Source organism: Heteronotia binoei, chromosome 15 (assembly GCF_032191835.1).
Source record: "Heteronotia binoei isolate CCM8104 ecotype False Entrance Well chromosome 15, APGP_CSIRO_Hbin_v1, whole genome shotgun sequence".
Classification (NCBI taxonomy): Eukaryota; Metazoa; Chordata; class Lepidosauria; order Squamata; family Gekkonidae; genus Heteronotia; species Heteronotia binoei.
This window is the reverse complement of record NC_083237.1, coordinates 24986766-25010216: the sequence shown is the minus strand read 5'-3', so window position 1 is coordinate 25010216 and position 23451 is coordinate 24986766. Positions and strand designations below refer to the sequence as shown.

Below are 23451 nucleotides of genomic sequence, written 5' to 3'. Positions count from 1 at the left end.
GTGTCCCAATTCAGAAAGGTAAAGTTCTGGGCAAAGGGTAAGATGTTTATAGTGCCAAATAAGCTTTCAGGTCACAAAACTACACAAATCACAGGATAAATCTGGAGAATTCCCTTAGTTTTGCCCAGTGCCCACCCCCACCACCTGGACAAAAGAACTGGATTACAAACAGGTTCAAATGGAGTTCTATTTCTATTTTTCTTTTTTAAAAAAATTCACACATTGAGACAAATAAAATTTGATGTTACAGCTGTTTAAATACACTCTACAAACTCAGCTGCTGCTTTCTTGCCAGGAGTCCCTGAACTTAGACTATACAAATCTAAATAGAAAGCAATTTTTTTAGGCCAGACATCCTCCTTGTAAAAAACAGGTAACCACAGTTTGTAGCATCTGTTCTCTCCCCATCCACAATACCAGGTAAAACACTATGAAAATGTGGTCTCTTGCTTAGGCATTGTACAGGGAGAGCCACAATTCAGTTATCTTCCAATTCTTCCGCACCACTTCTGATCTACTGAAGAGCTATTCATTCTTGCATATTTGAGGGGACCCTGTGTATATCTGTATGCATATGGGGCTATCTGGAACAATTCAGTGCTGTTCAGATTTCTCTATACAAGTTACTTCACTAGTTTGGTGTCCTTATTCAATGCAGTAACTCATCATAATCTGCCAAGTCCCAGCAGGGTTCCCACCTCCCCTCCAAATGCAGGGCAAACAAAGCTACTTCTACATGGAGATGTATATTCAACACCAATCAGAAGATTCCTTTTGGCAGCAAGTGGCAGGAGTAGGTGAAGGAGCAATTGCTGGAGGCTCCCAACTGAACAAGCAAAGGGATTAAACATCACTCCAGAGTCATCTTGTTCAATTTATTTCCTCTGACACAGGCCTCATCCTCCAGGATATAGAAATGTTTTCAAGAAAAGGAAAATTCTAGATTCCCCCAGTGGAAGTCTAACATAGGAGGATCAAAAGTGACAGAGGGTATAATCATTTCTCAGCTGCTACCTTAAGTTAGCCCTTCCAAGCCTCTTAAAAAAAAAAAAAAGCTCACACTGTATCAACCTGATTGGGAATGAGACCTGGGGCTATGCTCTCTATTACGCAACAGACAGCTGCAACAAGAGCAGGAAGTTCTCTACAGAGATTCTTTTGGTGAAAAAAGAAAAAAAATAATGAAGAGGACTTGGCCCATGATATCCTGAGGTGACACCCGTTTCTTCAGAACTCCCCAGTCTTTGTCAGTCCATGAGGAAAGGCCCGCCTCCTGCATACAGAACCCTTCCACCTGAATCTGTTTTATGCAAATTAAGAGAAGCAGCATCCATGCCAGGAGGAAGAGAAGATTAGGAGGTCGACATGATTCCACTCTTCTCACTCTTCACCTTTAAGAACTCAGCCATGCTGGAGAAATACTTTTGGTTGGCTTCAGCGACTTTCTTTTCAGCTGCTTGTGGGTTCACGATCTCCAAACCCTGGAGGAGGGCAGACAGAGAGAGAAAAATCAGAGTCCAAGGGGAAGTTCATGCAGCCCATAACTTGCACATTCCTGGACAGGCATCAAATGCTTGCACGATATATCTCAGCAAAGCAAGAGAGCCTGAGGCTGTCATCTCTTCAGCATCACACACATAAAGCTGCCTTACACTGAATCAGACCCTTGGCCCGTTAAAAGTCAATACTGTCTACTCAGATTGATAGTCTAGGGTCTCATGTAGCAGTTTTCATAGCACTTACTGCCAGATCATTTTAACTGGAAATCCAGGGTACTGAACCCAGGACCTTCTGCATGCCAAGGAGATGCTCTACCACTGAGCCACAGCCCCTCTCCCTCAACCAACACCAAAAGCCACAAAGCAGATCATGATAATTCATAATTGTAAGACAGTGAGTTCCACTGTCCATGCCTTCTGTAAGGTGATTTTTTTCTTCTCCTGTGCCCATGAGTGCTGCACATGCTGCCACCCACAATCAACAGCCAACAGCCTAGATCTTCCTATCTCCTCATCCCCTGAAGGAGCATAGCCTCTGTTACCAGTGCTTAAAAGGCAACACACATGAGCCCAATCACAGGGTTTACCTGCAGTGGAGTGAAGGCCACACTGGAGGCAGTACCCGAGGAGCGGTCCCGGATGGTCGACTTCCCTCCATACACCATACTCTGCTTTTGGAGTGTACGCTGGGTAGGAAGACAAATGCAAAAAAGGAAGATGTCAGGGGCTTTTGCAAGGGTGCAGTGAAGAGTGAAGCTAAAGCTGAGAAGGTAGCCAATTCTGGGGTGAACAAGCTGTTCAAATAGCTCAAGAGGTGTTTGTTGCATCTCTCCACAGATTCCTCATCACTCCAGTATATTCAGTCTTAAGTCACAGACAAGCTTTGTTTTAACATTAAAAGGAACACTTCTCAGGCTCTGCACAAACAATCTAGTTGCATTCAACTCTGCACACCCACTATCAAACTAAGCAGTGAATGTTGCCAAAAAAAAGATGCCCAATCATGTCAAACTGAAGCATCTGAACAGTCTTCAAGGTCAGCCTCATGTGGAGTATCTTGCACTGAGAGACCTTGAGGAGTACAAAGCAAAAACAGGACAGAGAAATGCCACATAATTGTGCCACAGGTAAGATGGGACCTTACTCAACACTGCAGTTAGTATAGAAGTTGATGTGGTCCTGTGTGCGCAAGAGTAATGCTATCTCAAGTATCAACAATACCCACACAACTACAGAGAATATCACCAAGATAGGACTGGCAGTGCCTGAAATTCCTTCATCCAATCCCTGCTTCCTAACCTGCAAAGTCTTTGAGATCCGCGCCTTTGTAGCTTCATTGACTTGTGTCTGTCGGACACGGCCACTGCCTGATTTGCCCAGGTGGCCCAGGCTAAACCCAAGGTCTTCCTGGTAAGCATCTTCTTCAATCTGGTAAAGGGAGGGAAAGAGAAGGTGAGGAAGGAGTTGGGTATACATGGCATTTTTAAAAACAAGGTAGAAAGCCAAGATGACAAGAGGTTAGTCTTAAAAATACATGTAATGAAAGACCAGCCAGAGAAAAGGGGGTGGGTGAACAAAGCAAACCAATGTTTTTTCTCCTCTCCTGGAGATATCCCTCCACACATATATTGTGAAAGACTGTAAGTGCTTTGAGGACCAGTATAGCTTGATACCAAATGTATTAGAACTCAAATAGGGACAGACTTCTTTGGATTTCCTTGTGGATTCTGCTTTTTTTCTAGAAGACATTCCATCACTAGGTATGCAATCTGACAAGAATGAAAGGACTGCAGACAAAATCATAAGGCAGAAGGGGGCCCTCTTGCACTTGGTTTGGTTATAGTTAAGCACCTCAGAACTGCAGGAAACACCAACTCTTAAAATTGTTAATAAATAAAATTAATCCTCTAAACACTCTTTATGTATTTTCCCCGACATGCTTCTGTGAAGAAAAAGTGGGAAGCCTACTTGTTTACAGTTATGTGCATCAATTGTACAAATATGTAACCATCACTTAGGCACAATGGACCTGCACACAGCAAAAGCACATTCATCTTCTAAGGCAGAAGAGCATTCCTTACATAACATGACTGTGAAACATCATCTGTCCTGGGCACAAATGAAACTGCTTCCTCCTCCTCATTTTGCCAAAGATTAAGCTACCATCCATTCCACAAAACTAGCCAAGAAGTTTCACATGAAGACAAGACATAAGATATGTCTTACTTCTCCAAAGCTCATCCGGTTTGCCTGCTTACGTATTTCTGTCAAGCCCAGACGCTCTTTCATCTTACGATACCTGAAAGTATAAAGCAGGCATTTTATGAACCCAAAAGAAAAACCTGGAAGTTAACAAGGTAACCTAGCAGTGAATGAGAAAGAAATTAAAAATGGAGTCAGGTAGGGAAATACCTTGCCCCACTTTTCTTAGCTAAGTTTTGCATGTCCCATTTTGAAATTCCTTTGGAGTTGTTTTTTTCTGTTATGCCAACAACTGGTTATGTCTGTCTGCCAGGAAGCCTTTCGAAGGAGCACAAGGTGAGGCTAGTGGAAGACAGCTGAGTCTTCCACTAGCTTGATCCCACAACTTTGTTACTTCATCTGCATCCCGCCATTTACATCCCATCTTTTCTCTCAACAGGGACCTTACCTCTTTTCCATTTATCCTCACAACAACCTTGTGAGGTAGGTTAGGCCGAGTGTTTGTGACTAGCCCAAGGTAGAGTGGGAGTTTGAACCTGGGTCTCCTGGATTTTAGTATGGCACCACATTGGCCCTTAGGGACCCTTGTATTCAGTGAAGAGAGAAATAAGGCTTCAGATTTTGATGCCTGAATTGTATTCAGTGTAATAACTAAATGTCTGTAATTATTTGAGATCTAAGAAAACCTAATGTTCAAGATCAGCAAGATGAATGGCAAGCATCCAGGAACAGATAAAAGCCAATGTGACAAATGCTAGACTTTATGAAAGCCAAATAAAAATGTACATCTCCCTTCCTCACACTTATGCCCAACATTCCATCCTGCTTCATTTCCTTAACTGTCCCAAATCTGTCAGCTCTTCCCTTCAAGCTATTTCCTGTTCCACTCATACCTTCGGCCTCCACGCTTCTTCCTTTGTCCATCCAAAGGTGCAGGAAGTGGTTTCACTTGTTTAACAGGAGGGGGTTCCTGCCACTTGTCAAATTTTCTTTCAATCTCCTCCTTGAGGTCATAACCAACCTGCATTGTAATGGAAATTGGGGGGGGGGGGAAGAGGAGTTGTTTGGATTACAGGAATGAACCTCACCTCTGCCCATCCCATCCCACAGTCTTCCACCCCTGAAGGGGTCAGGAACTGCAGCTCCTTGGCCCTACCCAGCTTTAACAACTCACTCTCCACCCCTGCCTGAGACCCTCACCACAAATCCTCTTCTCCCCATGGTCCTGGATCTGACAATTCCATCCTAGCCCCTTTGTTCTAAAAGAATGAGTGAATTTCGGCTCCCAGTATTCTTCTAACATTCTTATTGTGAGACACAATTGTACCTCAATTATACCTGTACATTTTTCAATTTCCCAGCTGCCCTCTGCCTTCTGCATGCAATAGTCCTTACCTTCCCCTCTGGGCTTTCGTGAAAGCTGTCCACACGTGCCGCCAGTGTGCATTTTGCAGCCACCAAGCGAGCAGCCTTCCTCCGCAAATCCTGCAATGGGAGAATTAAACCAAAGGCTGCCTTGTTAATTTCTGTGAAGAAGGTCACATGCTAACAAACCAACTGGGCAGGGTGTGGGGGCTATGAGACAGCACATACTGGAGGCAACGACTGTACAATGTCACTATGGTAGATGTAGCCAGTATGAGGGAGGACAGAAGTGCTGGAAAATCCAGAGAGGGTCTTCCTTTGGGCTCCCAGAAGCATGATGTTACAGGCGGGCATCTTGGAGAGGTTTGTCAGGCCACCAGCGATACCTTGGTAAGCAAAGAAAATAGAGGATGAGCAAGCCAAGACAAAGAGGCCAAGTTGGTTTCAGTTTTTAGATCAGCCACTCCTGGCATTTCCCTCCAACAGAGACAAAATTCTATTGCAAATGCCTTCTTCTAAACCAGGGTTTTCCAATTTGGTGCCCACGAGCATCAAGGCATCTCCCAAGCTTTTTATGAAGTAGGTGGGACCATTTTAAGGTAAGGCATATTACTGGCTCCCCTTATTCAAATGGTTTTTAATCAGGAGAACTGTTAAGTGCCTGGGGTTTCCTTATTCCACATATAGTTCCATTTCCCATTCAGATTTCCATCATCCCAGGAGGCATAAGGAGGGATTGTTCCATTCTGCTGCACCTCCTGTAGCAGCAATTTGGGGTGGCACATACTACTCCCCCTCTAAATTTCAAATGTTCCTGCAGCCTTGAAAAGGCTGGGGACCCCTGCCCTAATGAATAATCTTGAGCACCCAAAAGAGGACCTTAACCTAAGCTAATGGCCAGGTTCATTGTGAAGAAAAGACCCTCCCACATTCTGGGGTGGGAAAAAACTTTTTGAAGAACTGTTTCACATCCCCCTTGGAGAACTTCACACTTCATTTCTCCTGAACAAGGGAAACACAAGAAACCGCTTTGCAACTAGATCTGACTGTGTGAAACAGAAAAACCCACTTGTGAACCATCACTAAACTGCACTGAAAATGAAGTGAAAGCACATTAGTCAGCATGTGGGAAAGCACCTAAGGTTTCACACAAGGGATTAGCTCCATTCCGTCCCCAACACATGCTAAATTCACACATATCTAATGAAAGCCAACTCTTCTGGAGTCTCACCCATAATTTTTGCAGCAGTGGAGGCCCCCACAATGATGGACAGGTTGGGCGCAATGAAGGACATGCGGGATTCCACATACTCATAGATGCGATGCTTGGACTGATTCAGCTCCAGGGCCATGTCACAGGCCTCCTCAATGCGCTCCAGTTCTTCTTCTGTTAACTGTTGCCTGTGGGGAGAGAAAGGCAATGTTCAAGGCCAGCTATTCGGCCATTGTGCTTCAGCTCCCTGTAGGAGACAGCAAGTTTTTTTAAAAAAAGCTCTAACTAGAATTGACATTGTGATTTTTTCAGTCTCCTTATCAACTTTTAAGAACACCCCCCCCCCCAAAAAAGAAGTACTCTAGGCTACCATTACAGACCCTGGCAGCTGCTTCTCATGAGTTCAGAACATTCACACTGGAAGCCTCTAGAAGAGCAGCAAAAGATGGCCTCAGCCCAGTACACACACACTTCACTTCTAATCAGACTGCAACCTAATACCCCTTCAATTAGCATCCAACCAATTTGTTCTATACCCTTGAAGCACACAGTGATTTTTGCCTGTTAAATTCTACAAAGTGTAAGTCTGCAGTGTGTTATATCTGCTGTGCTTTCCTCTCAGTTAACCATCTCACCTTCTACCTGTGTTATGCCTCCTCCCAAAATTTGTGTGCATTTGGACAAGAATATACATCTAACTCCAAAAGTCACAATTATTAGCAACAACTATTACTGGGAGCAATTTCTTCATTATTTGGTAAATGCGTTACAAAATGAGAGAATGAACAAAGGGATAGGGGAACCCAACCTGGAGAGGTATCAGGAAGGGGCTTGGAGAATGAAATGTCTGTACTTGAAATACTTCTGAAGGCTTGCAAGTCTTCCTTTTTGAAAGAAAGCATACCTCTGTATCCATGGTGGGGTAGCAGCAATATTCATAGATTTCCAGGTACAGTGTAGCTCACATTACTATTTGCCCCCAAAATATACTATGAAAGACCAATCTTACATTTTTAGTCTCCTTTTCCCTTTCTTGCATGGACTAAAAAAGTATACAAATCAACTATGCACAGAACACTTTTGAAAAAAGCCACCATTTGAGCTTTCACAGCTCAGCAGGGACTCAAGTTAACACTCCTGTCCCAGACACTAAACTCCTCCTACTTTACAATTCTGTTATTCTCCACTTATTCTGTTTCATATCAGTTTAGGCCACATCACATTCACCTCCCAAATGCTTGCTTGGGTTCTTCAGATTCCCCTCTTACCCTTGGGTAGTGGATGCTGTGACACTAACCACCATAATGGTAGCATTGGTGAGGATCTGTTGAAGGTTTTCATTGTTCTTGCATTTATCCAAGCTGTTGCCCAGTTCCTGCAAGCAACAGACATCTTAAGAATAAATAAAGGGACTTCTTAAAACTGAAGATCTCTGAACATATTAGGTTAGGAAATACTGCAAATGTACTACAACCAAAACTTAACTCTTGGACCTCCCCCTGAAGAATTCTGGTTTGAAATTTTGGATTAAGCTTTTGTAAAGAAGGAAGGAGGCATGACCCAGAAGTGGGGCACATGATTTACCCACATGAAGCCCCAGCTTCTTCAAGACAGCCTAGATAGACTTCATATATTTCAAAACAGCCAATACCTTGACAGTTCGGATATAATCCAAAGCATTAGGAACAAGGGATTCCAGTTCTGGGAATCGCTTAGAGTATTTATCCCGGATAAATTTGTGAATAATGTCTGGAGAGAAATGGCAAAAAGAGACCCATCAAAACAGAAAGCAACCAAGGATATATTTACATTCCAGAGAACAAAAGCAAGTCACTAGGAAAATACCAGCCCATGCATCCTGTTAGGAAATAAACCCCTTCACAAATTGGCCAGCATAGACAAGATTTCCTGGCAAAGCAAAAGCTTCCATCAAAACTGATCTGAGGCACTAGGCTCACATAGAGAGAGCCAGAATGGTGTAGTGGTTAGAAGATCAGAGTAGGATATCTGGGACAATGAGGTTTTACTCCTTATTCTGTCTTTGAAACTCACTGTGTGATCTCAGTAGCCCACCCCTTTGTCTCTCTCAGCCTACCCTTCCTCACAGGATCATTGTTGTAAAGATAAAATGGAGAAACAAAACAGAAGTATAAATAAAAATGAACCCTTCCCCATCTTAAACTCTTCTACTTACTCAACTGCACTCCCTTGCTACTGTACCCAGTCTCTCTCTCAATCTGCTAGCCATATATCACTGAACAACAGCAGGTATAATACTCAACATACTCTACTGTTCTTCCCCCTCCCCCCACAAAAGCAGGCAATAAGACCCTGCACTCACTCAACTCATTCTCAATCTCCACTGTAAGATTGTTGGCATCCACAATGACTCTATATTCAGGAGCAGCCTCAACTGGGCCTAGAACTAGGAAGGAGAAAAAACAACAAAATAAGCAACCATATGGGGTATTTAAAGCTAAGTGTGTGTACTTTATATTGCAGAGTGAAGGAGAGCCGCAGCAGATGCCACCACACTGAAGAAATGGGGGGAGGGGCTGCACGCAGTTCTCTTTAAAAAATAAGATGAACCAGGGGTGTTTCATTACCTTCTGATGCTTTGGGCTGTTTGCTGATGTATTCCTCAATCTTTACCATGATTTCAGCAAACTGCAAAGAGGACATGCCAAAAGCTGTTAATCATACTTTGAGACCAGCTGCTAAGTTAACCCCCAATCAAGTTCTTCTATGTATTTTAACCTCTAAGACAGAGATAATTGACTAAAACAAACCTCAAAACCGTTCCTTATTTTAGATCACCCTCTTTATCGTCTTTCTTGCTGAGCAACCCTTTTTTCCCCTTTTCCTTGTTTTACTCTCACTGTCCCACCCAGTCATTTAAATGTATGTTATGAGATGCTGACCCAGCCTAGGGAACTGAAGGGAAAGACTATACTCCTTATTTTGGTCCTGGTTTGATAATGGCACATGAGAGGCTGATGTTTGTTCATGAAATAACTGCTTTATTTAATTTTGATGGAAAATGGTCAGGTTGGAATCAGGTGCAGGACTTACTAGGTGAACAGACAATGGGAACTTTGTAGACAAATAAATGTCAGATAATTTATCACAAAAAAAAGGCTAGCGAAGCTATTTGCACATTATCCTCTGCATACTGAGAAGTAGGACTTCTGTACATTGAATTTTTGCTCTGAAGGCATATAACGTAAGCTTTGACTGAAATGCTTTTGTCATATTGTAATCCTTGATGTTACACTGAGTTAGACGCATGGATTTTTCAAATTCTTTTTAACAATACAATACTCAGCAATAAACTGTGGATTGTTCTTTGGTATAGATGGAGACCATCATGCCGCATTTAGCAACTCAGCTGCACAGAACCATCTCCCCCACCATAAACATCAAGCTGGGCAATGCTGAGCTACACCAAAACGGGCTTTTTTCTCTTACCATCTTGCTGTCCCAAAGCTTGGCAATACTCTTGACTGAATCAGTTGCCAGATCCATTTGCATCTCCTCTTGGACATCCTCAATGGCAGGCTCATCCTCCTCATCTGCAAAGCTTCCTTCCTCTTCCTCAGCTGCCTCTTCAAGGTCAGCCAGAAGCTCATCTGCTAAAGACATGGTGGATCAATCTGCAAAAGAGAATGAACAATAGAACGGGAAAACTTCCTTGTGTATCCAGCCCTTGTTTGATCCGGCAATTCCAACTGTTGTGTACTCCTGCAGACAGCAGCAGTGCCCAAGAAATCCCCAGAAAGTAGCACATCTAGTAATACTACACACTGATGCAGCAGATTCCTCAACTGCTAAATCCCATCCAGTTCCTCTACAGTTCCCAAAGAGCTTATCTTTTTCTCATTTAATACTCAGCCCTAAAGGAACCTCTTTTTCCACCAGTGCTACCTCTTTCTGCTGAAATCCAGTAAGCAAGCTCCATGTCAATTATTTTTCCAACCTAGCTCACTCAGCCAACCAGCATCGAGTATTACTTGTTTTACATCCACAACAAGAGCTCTGTGCATCTACCAACCCATCATATCTCTCTCCCACCCTTCTTTAAAAAGCATTCTGGGGACCAAACAAATTTCTTCCAGTACGACATCCCTCCTTCTGAGCGCACACCGAGCAAGCACACACCCAAACACGAGCCGCCGCCTTCACTTGCGTCAGAATCTCCTCCTTTCCAGTTTAGATTCCTGCTTCTTCTGCACCTCTGGCAACAGCCTTTGGCCTTCTCCTTTTCCTACACCTAATTTCTCTCTTCCAGTCCCACAATACGTGCACCATACGCTCAGCAATCCGTCACTCTACGCCGTCATCAGAAAGCGCCTGTAGTCCCGCAACGGTAACAAAATAGACTGTGGAGAATCACTTCCGGTATCCACTTTTACGTCAGGTCACAAATAGACCGCTCTACCCTTATTTATTTCAATGGTATATTTTGCACTGGATGTGGGACCGCATGTAGCTACGTTCAGTGAGAAGCAGTAACTGTTCTGATAGATTTGTAGAACTGACGAGTGGCCCCGCCCCGCCGAGATTTTTAGAATTTATTATTATTTAGATATTATGCATCAGCACACACAGGCCCCGCCCCGCCCAGACAGCTGCCCCGAGCGCTGCCTCATGAAAGCCTCGACTTCCGTTTTATTCTACGACGAACTTTTGACAACTATCCAGGCCTGAACGCCGGCGAGTTACCACAGCCAACCTAATCCGCACTTCCGATCTAAAACGGAAATGGCTTTTTTCCAATGGAAAGTATAGAGAGATTTCACCATAGACAAAACCAAGACCTAGAGCGCCACATTAGTCGTCCATACGAAGCCGTGGCCTGTATCGAATTTCAGTTTTTATCGGAGTTTCAAACAGTACAAAATTCTATATTTTGCATACTCGGCGAACGCGAGATGACGCGACGTTCCTCTGTCGCGCGGGCACCAGCTTCCTTTCACAACTGCTCTAGCCACTTTCAGTGAGGCGACCGAATAGGCCCCGCCCCCGTGTTTAGGTTATTGGCGAGCTCGGGAGAATTTTCGCGCTGGAAGCTGGGCGCCATCGGAGTGCGACATTTTCCTTTTCGTGGCCCCGCCCCTCATTAGCTTGTGTTTGAAGAATTTAGCACGGTTGCTGTGGATTTTGGTACGTAATCAACGTGCGACGAATTACTTTCTTGCATCCTTTGGAAGAGTCGTGGACGTTGGCAAAGGTGATCTTTAGGTGGGTTTGGTGCGTGGGGAGCAGTCAGAGACGCCCTTGGATCTTGTCCAGCTCTTCTCTTGGAGACTGTCCAAAACGAGAGCCGAGTATTCACAGCCATTTTCAGTTGGGTCTTTAACTGGGACCGAGACACTCAATTCAGTTCTTTCTGATTCCGAAATTGTATATTGTATCTATCGGGATTGCAAAAAAGTTTAAAACCAAGGCTACGACAGTTTGTACATCATTCTGGGTTCAGATCCAGGTGGGCAGCCGTGTTGGTCTGAAGCAATAGAACAAGTTAGAGTCTAGTGGTACCTTTAGGACCAACAAAGTTTTATTCAAGGTATGAACTTTTGTGTGCATACACACCTCTTCAGATACATGACCCTATGAACTTAGCTTGTTCCTGTTTTGCCTCCACATATCTTAAAATATCTTCATCACGTTACATGCTAATTTGCATCATGTTACAAGTTAATTTGTTGTTCAGCCTTTGTTTGTAACTTTGAATGGTTATCTTCCATTGCTGTGTATCTGAGGAAATGCGTGGGCATGTGAAAGCTCATAACTTGAATAAAACTTTGTTGGTCCTAAAGGTGCCATTGGACTCTAACTTTATTCTGGGTTCAAATTAGTGAGATACTACATAATTTCTTTTTCTACAGATGGAACCTCTTTGGCTGAGATTACACACTTTTATTAGAAACTAGATTTCAAAAATTTAGTGGATTCATTTAAAAAAAATGTTCCTACTGTGCACAGAAATTTGAAAATCTGAGTATTTGACAACAGTTTTACAAATGTATAGCATATGTACATGTATGGAAGGATATTGGGAGAAATATATTTCAGTAGTGGTAATTTTTTTAAAAATCCCTTGTAGTGAAATGCTAAACTGGCTGCTCTGTTTGTTGATTACTGTATTACAGTCCTTTCTTTTTGTTTACTCTGTTCAGTGTGGTATGGAGAGGGACTGGGAAATGTGTTTGAATAAACTGTTTCTTGCCATTAGGCATTCATTTTGGAGGGGGAAGCAGTGGAATAATGGATAGGTTACCATCACGAGTCAATATGCCACTTTCTTTTCCCTTTACTTTCCCTGCTCAGGAGCATGGCGGGTGTAGGATTTGAAGAATTCTCAGTGCCTCCTGGCTCAGAACTGGCACTTCCCCCTCTTTTTGGTGGTAATATTCTTGAGAGTGAGCTAGAGACAGAAGTGGAATTTGCTGATGGAGGGCTGCAGGAGGAGGAGGAAGAGGAAGGAGTGTTGCGGCAGCAGGAAATGACACGACGTAAATGCCAGGCACTTGCTCGGCACTGTAAGGAATTAGAGCAGGTACTTATTTTAAATTTTCTAGCTCACCCTACCAAAATCACAGTGGTTTACAACAGTAAACTAAACAGACTCAGCAAAATCCAGCTGGTGACTCGAACTGACCTGAATAGCCCATACTAGGCTTATCTCGGAAGGTAAGCAGGTTCTGCCCTGGTTAGGATTTTGGATGGGAGACTCCAAGGAAGTCCTGGGGTGCTACATAAAGGCAGATCTGAACTCTCTTGCCTTATGGTGACTCTATAGTGCTTTCATAGTTTGCTATGATTTGACAGAAAATAAAAACTACCCAGCTGGGATATTTTTTTTTTTTTAAATCACAGTAGATGTTTACAGTGTACATGTAGAATTGGCATTGAGAAACAAGTGTCACATACCACTTGGTGTAATTAATATGCATCTGTAAGTTGTGCTTCATTTTTGGCTCTAATGGCAGACTGTAAATAACATAAATAATTTAAGTGTAGTTACTAAAAGCACATGGAAATCAATTACTATGAATTCAGCGAATAAAAAGAAAAGATATCTGTACGATGCTTTGGGGGATGTGGCTGTGGATCAGTAGTGGAGCAGATGTTTTACATGCAGAAGTTCCCAGGCTTAGTCCTTGGAGTCTCTGGTAGATGTTCCGGGGAGAAAGATCTTTCCTTCCTGAAATCTTAGAAAGCTGCTGCCCATCAGGATAGACAACAGTACTGGGCTAGATGGTTTGCTTCATTTGTTCATATTTGTGAATATTTTATTTACTGTGCTTAATTTGTATAATGCTAGGATTTTTTTTGGTTGAATTTATTTTTAAACTGTTTTGTGCCAATGTTTTTTTAATTAGAATTTGGTGGAAGGAAGGCTGGAACAAACTCCCATGCTGTGGAATATACTTCTGAAAGATGTACACCTCTTGCAGATTTGGAGGGCTTGTAAAACCAGAGTGCTTTAGAAGAGCCCATGGTTTCTTGAGCTAATTGCTTCATGGTTGTCCTGAATAATTGCAATTACTTGTTGGATCTTATGATTTGCTACCAGTTTGGTATCGTGGTTGAGAGCGCGGACTCTAATATGGGTTTGATTCCCCACTCCTCCACATGTACTTGCTGAGTGACCTTCGATCAGTCACAGTTCTCTCAGAGCTGCACTCTCAAAGAGCTCTCTCAGCCCCACCTGCCTAACAGGGTTTCTGTTGTCAGGAGAGGAGGGGAAAGAAGATTGTAAGCCACTCTGAGACTCCAAGTGAAAGGCGGGGTATAAATCCAATCTCCTCCTTCCTGTAGTTCTAATTCTGTTCCTCATAGAATTGTGTTATTTTGTGTTGATTTTATTGTTCTTCTTCTTGGCTCCAGGTTATCTGGGAGTAAAATGGTCTCATAATTTTAAAAAATAAATACAATTCTTATGTTTCCCTGTGAACTCTACTGATGATTACAGGTGAATGAGAGGATGTTAAATCGGCTGCATCAGGTCCAGAGAATAACACTGAGGCTCAAACAGGAAAGGAGGTGAGCAAATAGGTCAGGACTTGCTGTTCGTAGCCTCTCACTAGAAGAAAGTGGGTGTTGATGTCATTTCCTGAGGATGATTTCCTTACAGGCTTTTTCTTCAATTCAGGTCTCTCATGAGAGTGCTGGACTCCTATGGTGATGACTATAGGCAGGGCCACCTTGATATAGTTCTGGAGGTAAGAAATATTTGCTTTAAGATGCAAAAGACCAAATTTTAAATGGCAGAGGGTACAGAAGAAATACACTGCCAGTTCTTGGACCACTGACCACTTTGAAAACTCAGTATCCCATATTGGCCAAGGGATCTTCTTGTGGCCTCCCCAGATTGACCACCCTTCTTCCTACAGGCTCCACCTTCCTACCTGTATCCCTTGTAGTCCTCCATAACTGCTTCCTACCCCTAATTTTCAACACCAGCTGCTCAAAGTGGTTTGTGGCCTGTTGCTCTGAACTTACATCTCTCTATGGGAAACTTCCCTGATTAACTTGACTGCTCCCCCTATAGTTGTACCCTGTATTTTAAGAAATCAAGCAAATTCCCTTCACTGCAGCTTATTATAGACGAAAAGAAGAGTGAGAATTGAGAATTCTAGCTCAGTTGTTCTCTTTTTAGGATGAAGGAAACCACAGCATGGATGCCTCCACACCAGGCAACACAGAAAATGAACCTCCTGAGAAAGAGACCCCTAAGCGCCTTCCAGGGCCTTTAACTACCCAAGAAACTGAGAGTCCCTCACCTACTGAGGGGCCAACCAGTAAGAAGCGCCGGCGCCATGTGCGAGAGGAAAAGGAAGCAAGGTTGCGGCGAGCAGCACCAGCCTTACTTCCCATGGAAGAATTCCCAACTCAGGTATTGGAGCTTTCACAGCTAATCTTGACAGATGGCCATATTGCCCTGGCTTCCCAGGTGATGTTTCAGGAATGTATCCTAATGTCATGGCAGCCAGTCACAGACTCTGGAGAGCCAGTTTGGTGTAGTGGTTAAGTGTGCGGACTCTTATCTGGGAGAACTGGGTTTGATTCCCCACTCCTCCACTTGCACCTGCTAGCATGGCCTTGGGTCAGCCATAGCTCTGGCAGAGGTTGTCCTTGAAAGGGCAGCTGCTGGGAGAGCCCTCTCCAGCCCCACCCACCTCACAGGGTGTTTGTTGTGGGGGAGGAAGGCAAAGGAGATTGTGAGCCGCTCTGAGACTCTTTGGAGTGGAGGGCGGGATATAAATCCAATGTCGTCTTCTTCTCTTCTTCTTTTGTATAGCATAGACATCAGCAGCACAGTGGCTGATTCTGGCTTTAAAGCAAATCTCTAGCCCTGTGATACTCAGTGGCTTGGGAGCCACATGGCTGTATCATAACACCTGTGGCTTTTCCCCAATATGGTACCCACACAAGTGTTGCCAGTTCTATCTTTGGGCTGAGAATGTTTCAAATAACTGTTTGGTTTTGTTGTAACCACAGATAAAGACTGAAGAGGATTTCCACTGTGAGCAAGAGGATGTCTTAGCACCTACGTGGCAGCAGTCTAGTCCTCAGGACAAGTTACTTCATTATCCCAAGTTCTCTAGTCCTGGAGCTTGTTCTGATTTTGACTGAAGCTGGATCTCTCAATGGCTCCCTTGCCAAACCTCAAGGGGAGATTTTTATATACCTGCACTTCAATCACCTTTTCCTAGATTAAGAGTACTCTGTTCTCCCATGAAGATCCTGTAAGTGTGCATCTCTTCATTTTTAAGGGACAGAAAAATGGACCATGCAACTTTTACCTGATCAGAACTGAGCCAGTGTTGCTTAGGGAAACTCTAGACTAACAGTCAACTGCACTACATTTTGTGAAATGATAAAACTCGACAGTCAATGTGTAATAGAATTATTCAAGCCAGTATATATTAAAATGTGAATGGATTCTGTTTCTGATGTACAGCTTAATATCAGACAAGAGGAAGGGATGTATATTTAGTAGTTAACATTCCTAAGTCTTCCATGTTGGCAGAGTGAAGTGGGGAGATAGTCGAGCCCACCCACAGAAGTGCTAAGTCTCCTCACACTGTGAGTCTTCTGTGACTGGAAGATGAGAGACAACTGAGGTCTACTGAGGCAACCCACCCATGGCTCCTGCATACTGTTTTAAAAGTGACTAGAATCATTTGAGCTGTACAAGGTACTCAAAAATCCTACCTTGGCAGTGCTATGCATGTTCCAGTTAACTGTTGTAGCTGTAAGCACTACAAACTTGGCTTTTTAAATTTTAATCTTTAAATGAAAAAGCTTTGGAAAATGTAGCCCTGAATGAGGAATGCTGTGTGAGCATCAGGTATCAACAGAAAATATTTTCCCTACTAAACGACTTTGAAAGAGCCGTGGAGGTGCTAGTGATTTGCCCAGAGAAGTTCAACTACAGCTGTTTTGTGAGGATTACAGGAGGCTTCTTAACTCCTTCTCAGCAAAAGTATAATTCCCAAGCACACCTTGAGGGAGGAAGCTATGAAACCTGAACCGCATTGACCCAGTCACGCTCTGGGGAGTTCAGAAAGTCTGTTTCTCCCATCAAGGAGAAGCTCCCTAAAAAACTCCACAAAACTGTCTTTCAAGTTAACAGCAGTTTTATTACACTCTGGAAGTGATGCACATCTAGAAGAAAACAGCAGGTAGTAATGTGGTGCCAGTTGAGTTTGGTGGACCCTTCAGTATGCCTTTTGTGAGGTCTCAGAACTTCTTCAGCCATTCGAGGCTTGGGCCTTCCTTGTCACAAGGATGGCAGGGAATATCAGGCATGTTTCCATTATCCCGAATTGGCACTGTGGAGAAAGGAGGGAGGCGAAATGAGAATCAAGCACAATGGTACATATTCAGTTTCGATGAGGCAAACTATTTCCAGGAAGGGAGCGCACACACAGATTTAACCACAGGCCCAAAGGGGCATCTGTGAGCAGCTTCCTACACTGTGTCTCCCAGCTGCTGTTCAATGTGCCTAGCCGTCACTCATTTATGACACTGGACAACGACACTGGATTTATATTCCGCCCTCCACTCAGAGTAGCTCACAATTTCCTTTATCTTCCTCCCCCACAACACCCTGTGAGGTGGGTGGGGCTGAGAGGATTCTCACAGCAGATACCCTTTCAAGGACAACCTCTGCCAGAGTTATGGCTGACCCAAGGCCATTCCAGCAGGTGTGTGGAGGAGTGAGGAATCAAACCCGGTTCTCCCAGATAAGAGTCCGCACACTTAACCACTACACCAAACTGGCTCTGCTTTTACAAAAAAGAGTTTATTATGCTGGGAAGTACCTGGTAACCCCAGTCAGCAAAGCAAGTCCTTCATGAGCAGGGGAAATTGACCACTGCCCTGGCTTCATGGTGGTGGCTCCCAAACTATGGACAGGCTTTCCAGAAATTAAGATCTCCACCCCCCCAGTAGTTTTCTAGAAACACTCACAAACTGGCGAAGTTCTAGGGGGATATTTTAAGATAACAGATCGGTGTTTTGTTTTTGTCTGTCGGATTTCATCTTGTTTTCTTTAAGGTTCTCTGGAATCAGTTTTAATAAGACTCCGGCAACTCTGGGTTCTTTCAGGGGAAAATGAACTGTATTTCTGAGGCATACTATGCAGATCTGCCATTCATGTAACTGTCTCCAACCACTCAAAGAAAATTACATGAGTGCACCTATTTTCAAGCAGCTGGAACTCACATGGGAATCTATCTTCACAGCTTTTTACCTCATTGATGGCAAAAAAAAAAAAATATCCAAACTGCTTGAAATATTTATATTCCACCTACATTTTCAGCTTTCCCACAACAGAGACCAAGGTCAAACACTCACATAGCTTCTTTTCTCCCTATAAAAACAGAAATTGCACCAGAAAAGAGCAGGTATTACAGATTGGTGATTATACCTGGATATACGTACGGCATAGCCTTATTGATCATGGCGCTGTACTTCGTGTAGGGGCTGACAAAGGGCATTGTCAAAGCTGAAATAGGGAAAGGAAGAATAAAGATGTGGGTCAACAAGGCATGAAGAACATATCCCATGCTAAGCAAAACAAAAACAGCCCTGTTGCATCAGACCAAAGATGCATCTGGATCAGCCCAATAGCTTTCCCCTCACTGTTGTCTCCCACAACTAGCATTCTGAGGTTCAATGTCTCTGAACTTGGATGTTTTATCTAGAAGTCATGTCTAATAACCACTGAGAATGTGCTGTAAGGAGGGGAGTTTTCAGTAAGGGTTTCTGAGATAAATGGGTAAGCCCCACTTACCTACAATGCCAATGGCAAAAGAGACCACAATAACAGGTTCCTTGGCCCAGGCATTCTTCAGGAATGCACCAATTTCTGTGGAAGTAACCAGAAACATGCATAATTAACAGAATGGTTTTAAATAGCTGGTTCTATTTCAAAGGACTACCAGAGTCCAATGCATAACAGCAGCAGCAAATGGAGAGCTACAGAAACCCAGGAAAGACGATGTTTAAAAGACAGGTTTTACTCTGATCTTCCCTTAGTTACTTGCCTCATCTACACAGAGTCATCTGGAACAACCTAGTAGGAAAGCAGCGTCACTCTTCCAGTGAAGCACTATAATGTTGCTTTATGAGGCTAATGCAGGGGTGGCCAAACTGGCTCGGGAGCCACATGTGGCTCTTCCACATATATTGTATGGCTCTTAAAGCCCCCACCACCCATCAGGCAGCTTGGAGAAGTCATTTGTCTCTTTAAATCACTTCTCCAAGCCAGGCAGCAGCTTGGAGAATGCATTTAAAATTGCTTTCTTTCCACCTCTCCCTCCCCATCTATTTTCCTACCTACCTACGACATTAATGTCTTGTGGCTCTCAAACATCTGATGTGTATTTCATATGGCTCTTATGTTAAGCAAGTTTGGGCACTCCTGGGCTAATCTGTTGAGGCTTGACTAGATGGCGGGGTAGGGGATCATCACATTTTATGGTTAATGTGCCGTGACGGGGTGCTGGGAACCAGGGGCCCTAGATGCTCAAAACATTTTGACTTTGGATCGCCTCAAGCAAAATCAATGTTTGCCCATAACCACCCCCCTTTTCATATCTGTAAAATGGACATAATAGTATCAGAAGCAGCAATCTCACAGAGTTAATGAGCAAAATAGGAGCATGACGTTGGAAAGGTTTTCTAAACCACAACAGAGTCAAGGATCTCATGGAAACAAAGCTGATGTTCTCGGGGAAAAGCATCCGGAGGACTGGATGTTCATCAAAACTCAACAATCATATATGTTCTCCACTCTCACAAGTCCAGCATCCCTTCTCCACTGACCAAAGGTCATTTGTCGATGTTCCGCTCTTGGCATTTCATTCCACCCGCTAGAAACAACTTACTACTACATCTGTAATCCATTCGTAGTCCATGCTGCCTTTTGCAAGGGTGGGGGGGAATCCCCCTAAGTGCCCTAACGTAAGCACAAATGACCATTTTCTCCCCAAGCAAACGCACCGCAACTATTACCATACTTACTGCTAAAAGCGGCCATTTTCCACTGGTCCGGCAAGCACACAGAATTCTGGGAATTGTAGTTTTATAGCGGCTCCCTGCCTCACGAACCCTCATGCAGAATAAATGCCTTCAAAGTACCGCTGGGTGTCTACCTCCCTTCGTCTTTGTCTTGTAGCGCCTTTTTAAATATTTGCAAGCTGAAATCATTTTCTCCGGGGGAAGGGAAAGAGCGGGGTTTATGGCCTAATCTCTCCAGCAGATCCAGATGTTTGCTATCTAATTAACATTTGCAGGTTGTCATAAATAAAGAAGGCTGGAGTCTGCTCTTTTTTTCACTTTCCGCCTCTCAGGCTGCTTCCATGCATCCACAATAAGCGCCTTTGCTTTCTCAAATCGTAACGTAAAGGGAGCAATACTGGGACAAGGATGTATGGCTTTTATCTCTTGTTCCCCAAGCTTTGTAGGGATGGGACGACTCTCGTATGGGGAACGATTAGCGAGAAAAAATTACGATATTCTTCCATTCTATTCCCCCGTTGGGCCTGAGGGAGAAAGGGTAATTGTTCGGGCTTCTTTTAGACATGATGTAGTACGTCGGCCCTTTACCCTCTGTGATCTCAAAATGAAACTGACCCAGACTAGAAATAATAGACGCTTGATTGATGCCTGTTTGACTCACCTGGAAATAGGAACGGGAAAGGAGTAACCCCCAGGTACAGTTGCCAACTCCTGGTTTGGAATCTCTAGTATATGTCGGGGTGGAGTTTGGGAAGGGCAGGGTGAGGGGAGGAATCTCAGAGGGATGCCATAGTTTGCTGCTCTTGATGGCAGCCATTTTCGCCACGGGAACCAATTTCAGTGGGACAGGGTAAAAGCCGGATCGGGCTGGAGCAGCCCAGAATGGGCATAAAACAAAGTAGACTGTCACAAAAAACACTGGGATGGATCACAGGCACTCGAGAACAATATTCTAGAACAGATCAAGCGGAACTCACATGTCCTTATTACCCCATTCTAGGCCAAAATGCCTCTGGAACACCCAGAACACACCGGAACGGGCATAAAACAACCTGGGCTGCCACGAAAAACACTGGGATGCATCACAGACACTTAAGAACAATATTCTAGAACAGAAAAAGTGGAACTCACGTCTTTATTACCCCATTCCAGGCCAAAATGCCTCTGGAACACCCAGAACATGCCGGAACGGGCATAAAACAACGTAGACTGTCACAAAAAACACTGGCATGCATCACAGACACTCGAGAACAATATTCTAGAACAGAAAAAGCGGAACTCACACGTCCTTATTACCCCGTTCCGGGCCAAAAGGCCTCCAGAACTCCATGGAACAGGCAGGAACAGGCATCAAACAACCTAGGCTGCCACAAAAGACACCGGGATGACTCACAGTCACTCGAGCACAGCATTGTAGAAAAGAAAAAGTGGAACTCACACGTCTCTATTAGCCTGTTCTGGGCCAAAATGCCTCTGGAACACCCCAGAACAGTCGGAACGGGCATCAAACAACCTAGGCTGCCACAAAAAACACTGGGATGCATCGCAGACACTCCAGAACAATATTCTACAACAGAAAAAAACAGAACTCACAGGTCTTTATTAGCACATTTTGGGCCAAAATGCCTCCAGAACAGGGTTGAACAGGCATTAGAAAAATAATAGTACTCTGACAAACTGAGATGTGTTAACTGCACGATAGAATACTATTCTGGAAATCCAGACACAAAAATATTGTGTTCCAGGCCAAATGCTCATGTGGGACCGGAACCATTGTTTGGACTGGGCAGCACTGCATGTCTTCTTGCAGGGGACAGTGTCCTGAGTGTGGGGATGTGTCACTTGGGGTGGTCCAAACATTGTTTTGGGGTACAGCCTGTCCCCAGTGTCTGTCTGTTTGAGTGTCCTGGGGGCACCTTGTTTTGGAGCAGCTGGCACGAGAACCGCTGATTGGACCATGAGGCAGGACTTGTCTTCTAAAAGGGCAGAATCTCCTGAACAAGGGAGTGTTTGATATATGGGGGTCCAGAGCTTATTTTGTGGTTCAGAGCTTTCAAACTCTCTTCAGTGTTTTTGGTTGAATTCACGAATAAGGAATGAATAAGGATCTGCGAATAAGGAACCAACTTCAGCCTCCTAAACATTGATGGCTAGTTTGGATGGGACAGAAAGTGGCATAGTATAGCAATGGCAAACCATCTCTGCTTCTCAGTTGTTTGAAATCCCCTTGCTGGAATCTATATGTTGGCTATGCTGTGGCACATGATTTGCATTTTTAAATCTACTTTTCAGCTTTTTCCACAAACCAAGACATCCCTCATATCTGTAAAAACCTATACTCCTATCTCTCCATGCTCCTAGCTCTACCTAAGGAACTTGCAGGAACTGTTGTTTAATAATTTTTCTGGCCTGTTCCAGAGAGATTTTGGCCTGGAAAGAGGAAATGAATACACAATATTTATAGAAGCATTTTAACTTGCAACAGGTTAATAAGTACACAGTATTTCTGCATTTGGATTTCTAAAACGTTCTGAAGCGCCTTCAATGAATCCCATGTTTGTTGGTGCTAAGCTTTTTTTGTTAAATGTTCATTCCAGCCAGTTTGGAGTCATTTTGGCTGGAACAGGAAAATAACAGAATGACATTTTTGCATTTGTATTTCCAAAATGTTATTCCGTTAATTGTTTAAAGCATGTTCCGTGGAGTTCTGGAGGCCTTTTGGCCCGGAACAAGGTAATAAGGATGAGTGAGTTCTGCATTTTCTGTTCTAGAATATTGTTCTCGAGTGTCTGTGATGCATGGCCGTGTTTTTTGTGGCAGCCCAGGTTGTTTAATCCTGTTCCGGGGTGTTCTGGAGGCATTTTGACCCGGAATGGGGTAATAAGGACCTGTGAGTTCTGCTTTTTCTGTTCTGGAATACTGTTCTTTAGTGTCTGTGATACATCTCAGTGTTTTTTTGTGGCAGCCTAGGTTGTTTGATGCCCGTTCTGGGGTGTTCTGGAGGCATTTTGGCCCGGAACAGGGTAATAATGATGTGTGAGTTCCTCTTTTTCTGTTCTAGAATATTGTTCTCGAGTGTCTGTGATGCATGCCAGTGTTTTTTGTGACAGCCCAGGTTGTTTGATGCCCATTCCAGCCTGTTCTGGGGTATTCTGGAGGCATTTTGGCCCATATTGTTCTTGAGTGTCTGTGATGCATGCCCATGTTTTTTGTGGCAGCCCAGGTTGTTTGATGCCCATTCCAGCCTGTTCTGGGGTGTCCTGGTGGCATTTTGGTCTGGAATGGAGTAATAAGGACATGTGGGTTCCACTTTTTCTGTTCTAGAATATTGTTCTTGAGTGTCTGTGATGCATGCCCATGTTTTTTGTGGCAGCCCAGGTTGTTTGATGCCCATTCTGGCCTGTCCTGGGGTGTCCTGGTGGCATTTTGGTCTGGAATGGAGTAATAAGGACGTGTGAGTTCCACTTTTTCTGTTCTAGAATATTGTTCTCGAGTGTCTGTGATGTATCCCAGTGTTTTTTGTGACAGTCTACATTGTTTTATGCCCATTCCGGGCGATTCCAGCTTTTACCCTGTCCCGATTTCAGTAGCCTGGAGATCAGCTGTAATCCAAGGAGATCTCCAGGGTCCACC

The 23451-nt window shown here is 43.8% G+C and overlaps 3 protein-coding genes across 8 annotated transcripts; 1 reads left to right on the top strand and 2 right to left on the bottom strand.

The window, feature by feature from the left end:
• Window positions 1-169: 169 nt before the first annotated feature.
• On the bottom strand, window positions 170-11031 carry PRPF31 (pre-mRNA processing factor 31). Of its 2 annotated transcripts, none has more exons than XM_060256345.1 (14): window positions 10438-11031; window positions 9748-9932; window positions 8886-8946; window positions 8621-8704; window positions 7931-8028; window positions 7548-7654; window positions 6298-6467; window positions 5295-5452; window positions 5097-5186; window positions 4595-4722; window positions 3726-3798; window positions 2799-2927; window positions 2087-2185; window positions 170-1481 (listed from the first exon to the last, which is right to left on the bottom strand). In XM_060256345.1, the coding sequence occupies exons 2-14, from the start codon at window positions 9919-9921 to the stop codon at window positions 1353-1355; spliced, it is 1500 nt and encodes a 499-aa protein (XP_060112328.1). In that variant the 5' UTR covers window positions 9922-9932; window positions 10438-11031; the 3' UTR covers window positions 170-1352. The 2 variants fall into 2 exon arrangements, with proteins under 2 accessions (XP_060112328.1, XP_060112329.1); XM_060256346.1 differs by having other exon boundaries at window positions 10446-10490.
• On the top strand, window positions 10955-16235 carry TFPT (TCF3 fusion partner). Of its 4 annotated transcripts, none has more exons than XM_060256347.1 (6): window positions 10955-11520; window positions 12610-12838; window positions 14258-14328; window positions 14438-14507; window positions 14945-15181; window positions 15787-16235. In XM_060256347.1, exons 2-6 carry the CDS (start codon window positions 12614-12616, stop codon window positions 15919-15921), a joined length of 738 nt encoding a protein of 245 aa, XP_060112330.1. In that variant the 5' UTR covers window positions 10955-11520; window positions 12610-12613; the 3' UTR covers window positions 15922-16235. The 4 variants fall into 4 exon arrangements, with proteins under 4 accessions (XP_060112330.1, XP_060112331.1, XP_060112332.1 ...); XM_060256348.1 differs by having other exon boundaries at window positions 11037-11509; XM_060256349.1 differs by having other exon boundaries at window positions 11073-11442.
• A 675-nt stretch (window positions 16236-16910) lies between these two features.
• On the bottom strand, window positions 16911-20074 carry NDUFA3 (NADH:ubiquinone oxidoreductase subunit A3). Of its 2 annotated transcripts, none has more exons than XM_060256344.1 (4): window positions 19822-20074; window positions 18590-18664; window positions 18224-18301; window positions 16911-17123 (listed from the first exon to the last, which is right to left on the bottom strand). In XM_060256344.1, exons 1-4 carry the CDS (start codon window positions 19835-19837, stop codon window positions 17032-17034), a joined length of 261 nt encoding a protein of 86 aa, XP_060112327.1. In that variant the 5' UTR covers window positions 19838-20074; the 3' UTR covers window positions 16911-17031. The 2 variants fall into 2 exon arrangements, with proteins under 2 accessions (XP_060112327.1, XP_060112326.1); XM_060256343.1 differs by having other exon boundaries at window positions 19686-19823.
• Window positions 20075-23451: the final 3377 nt, after the last annotated feature.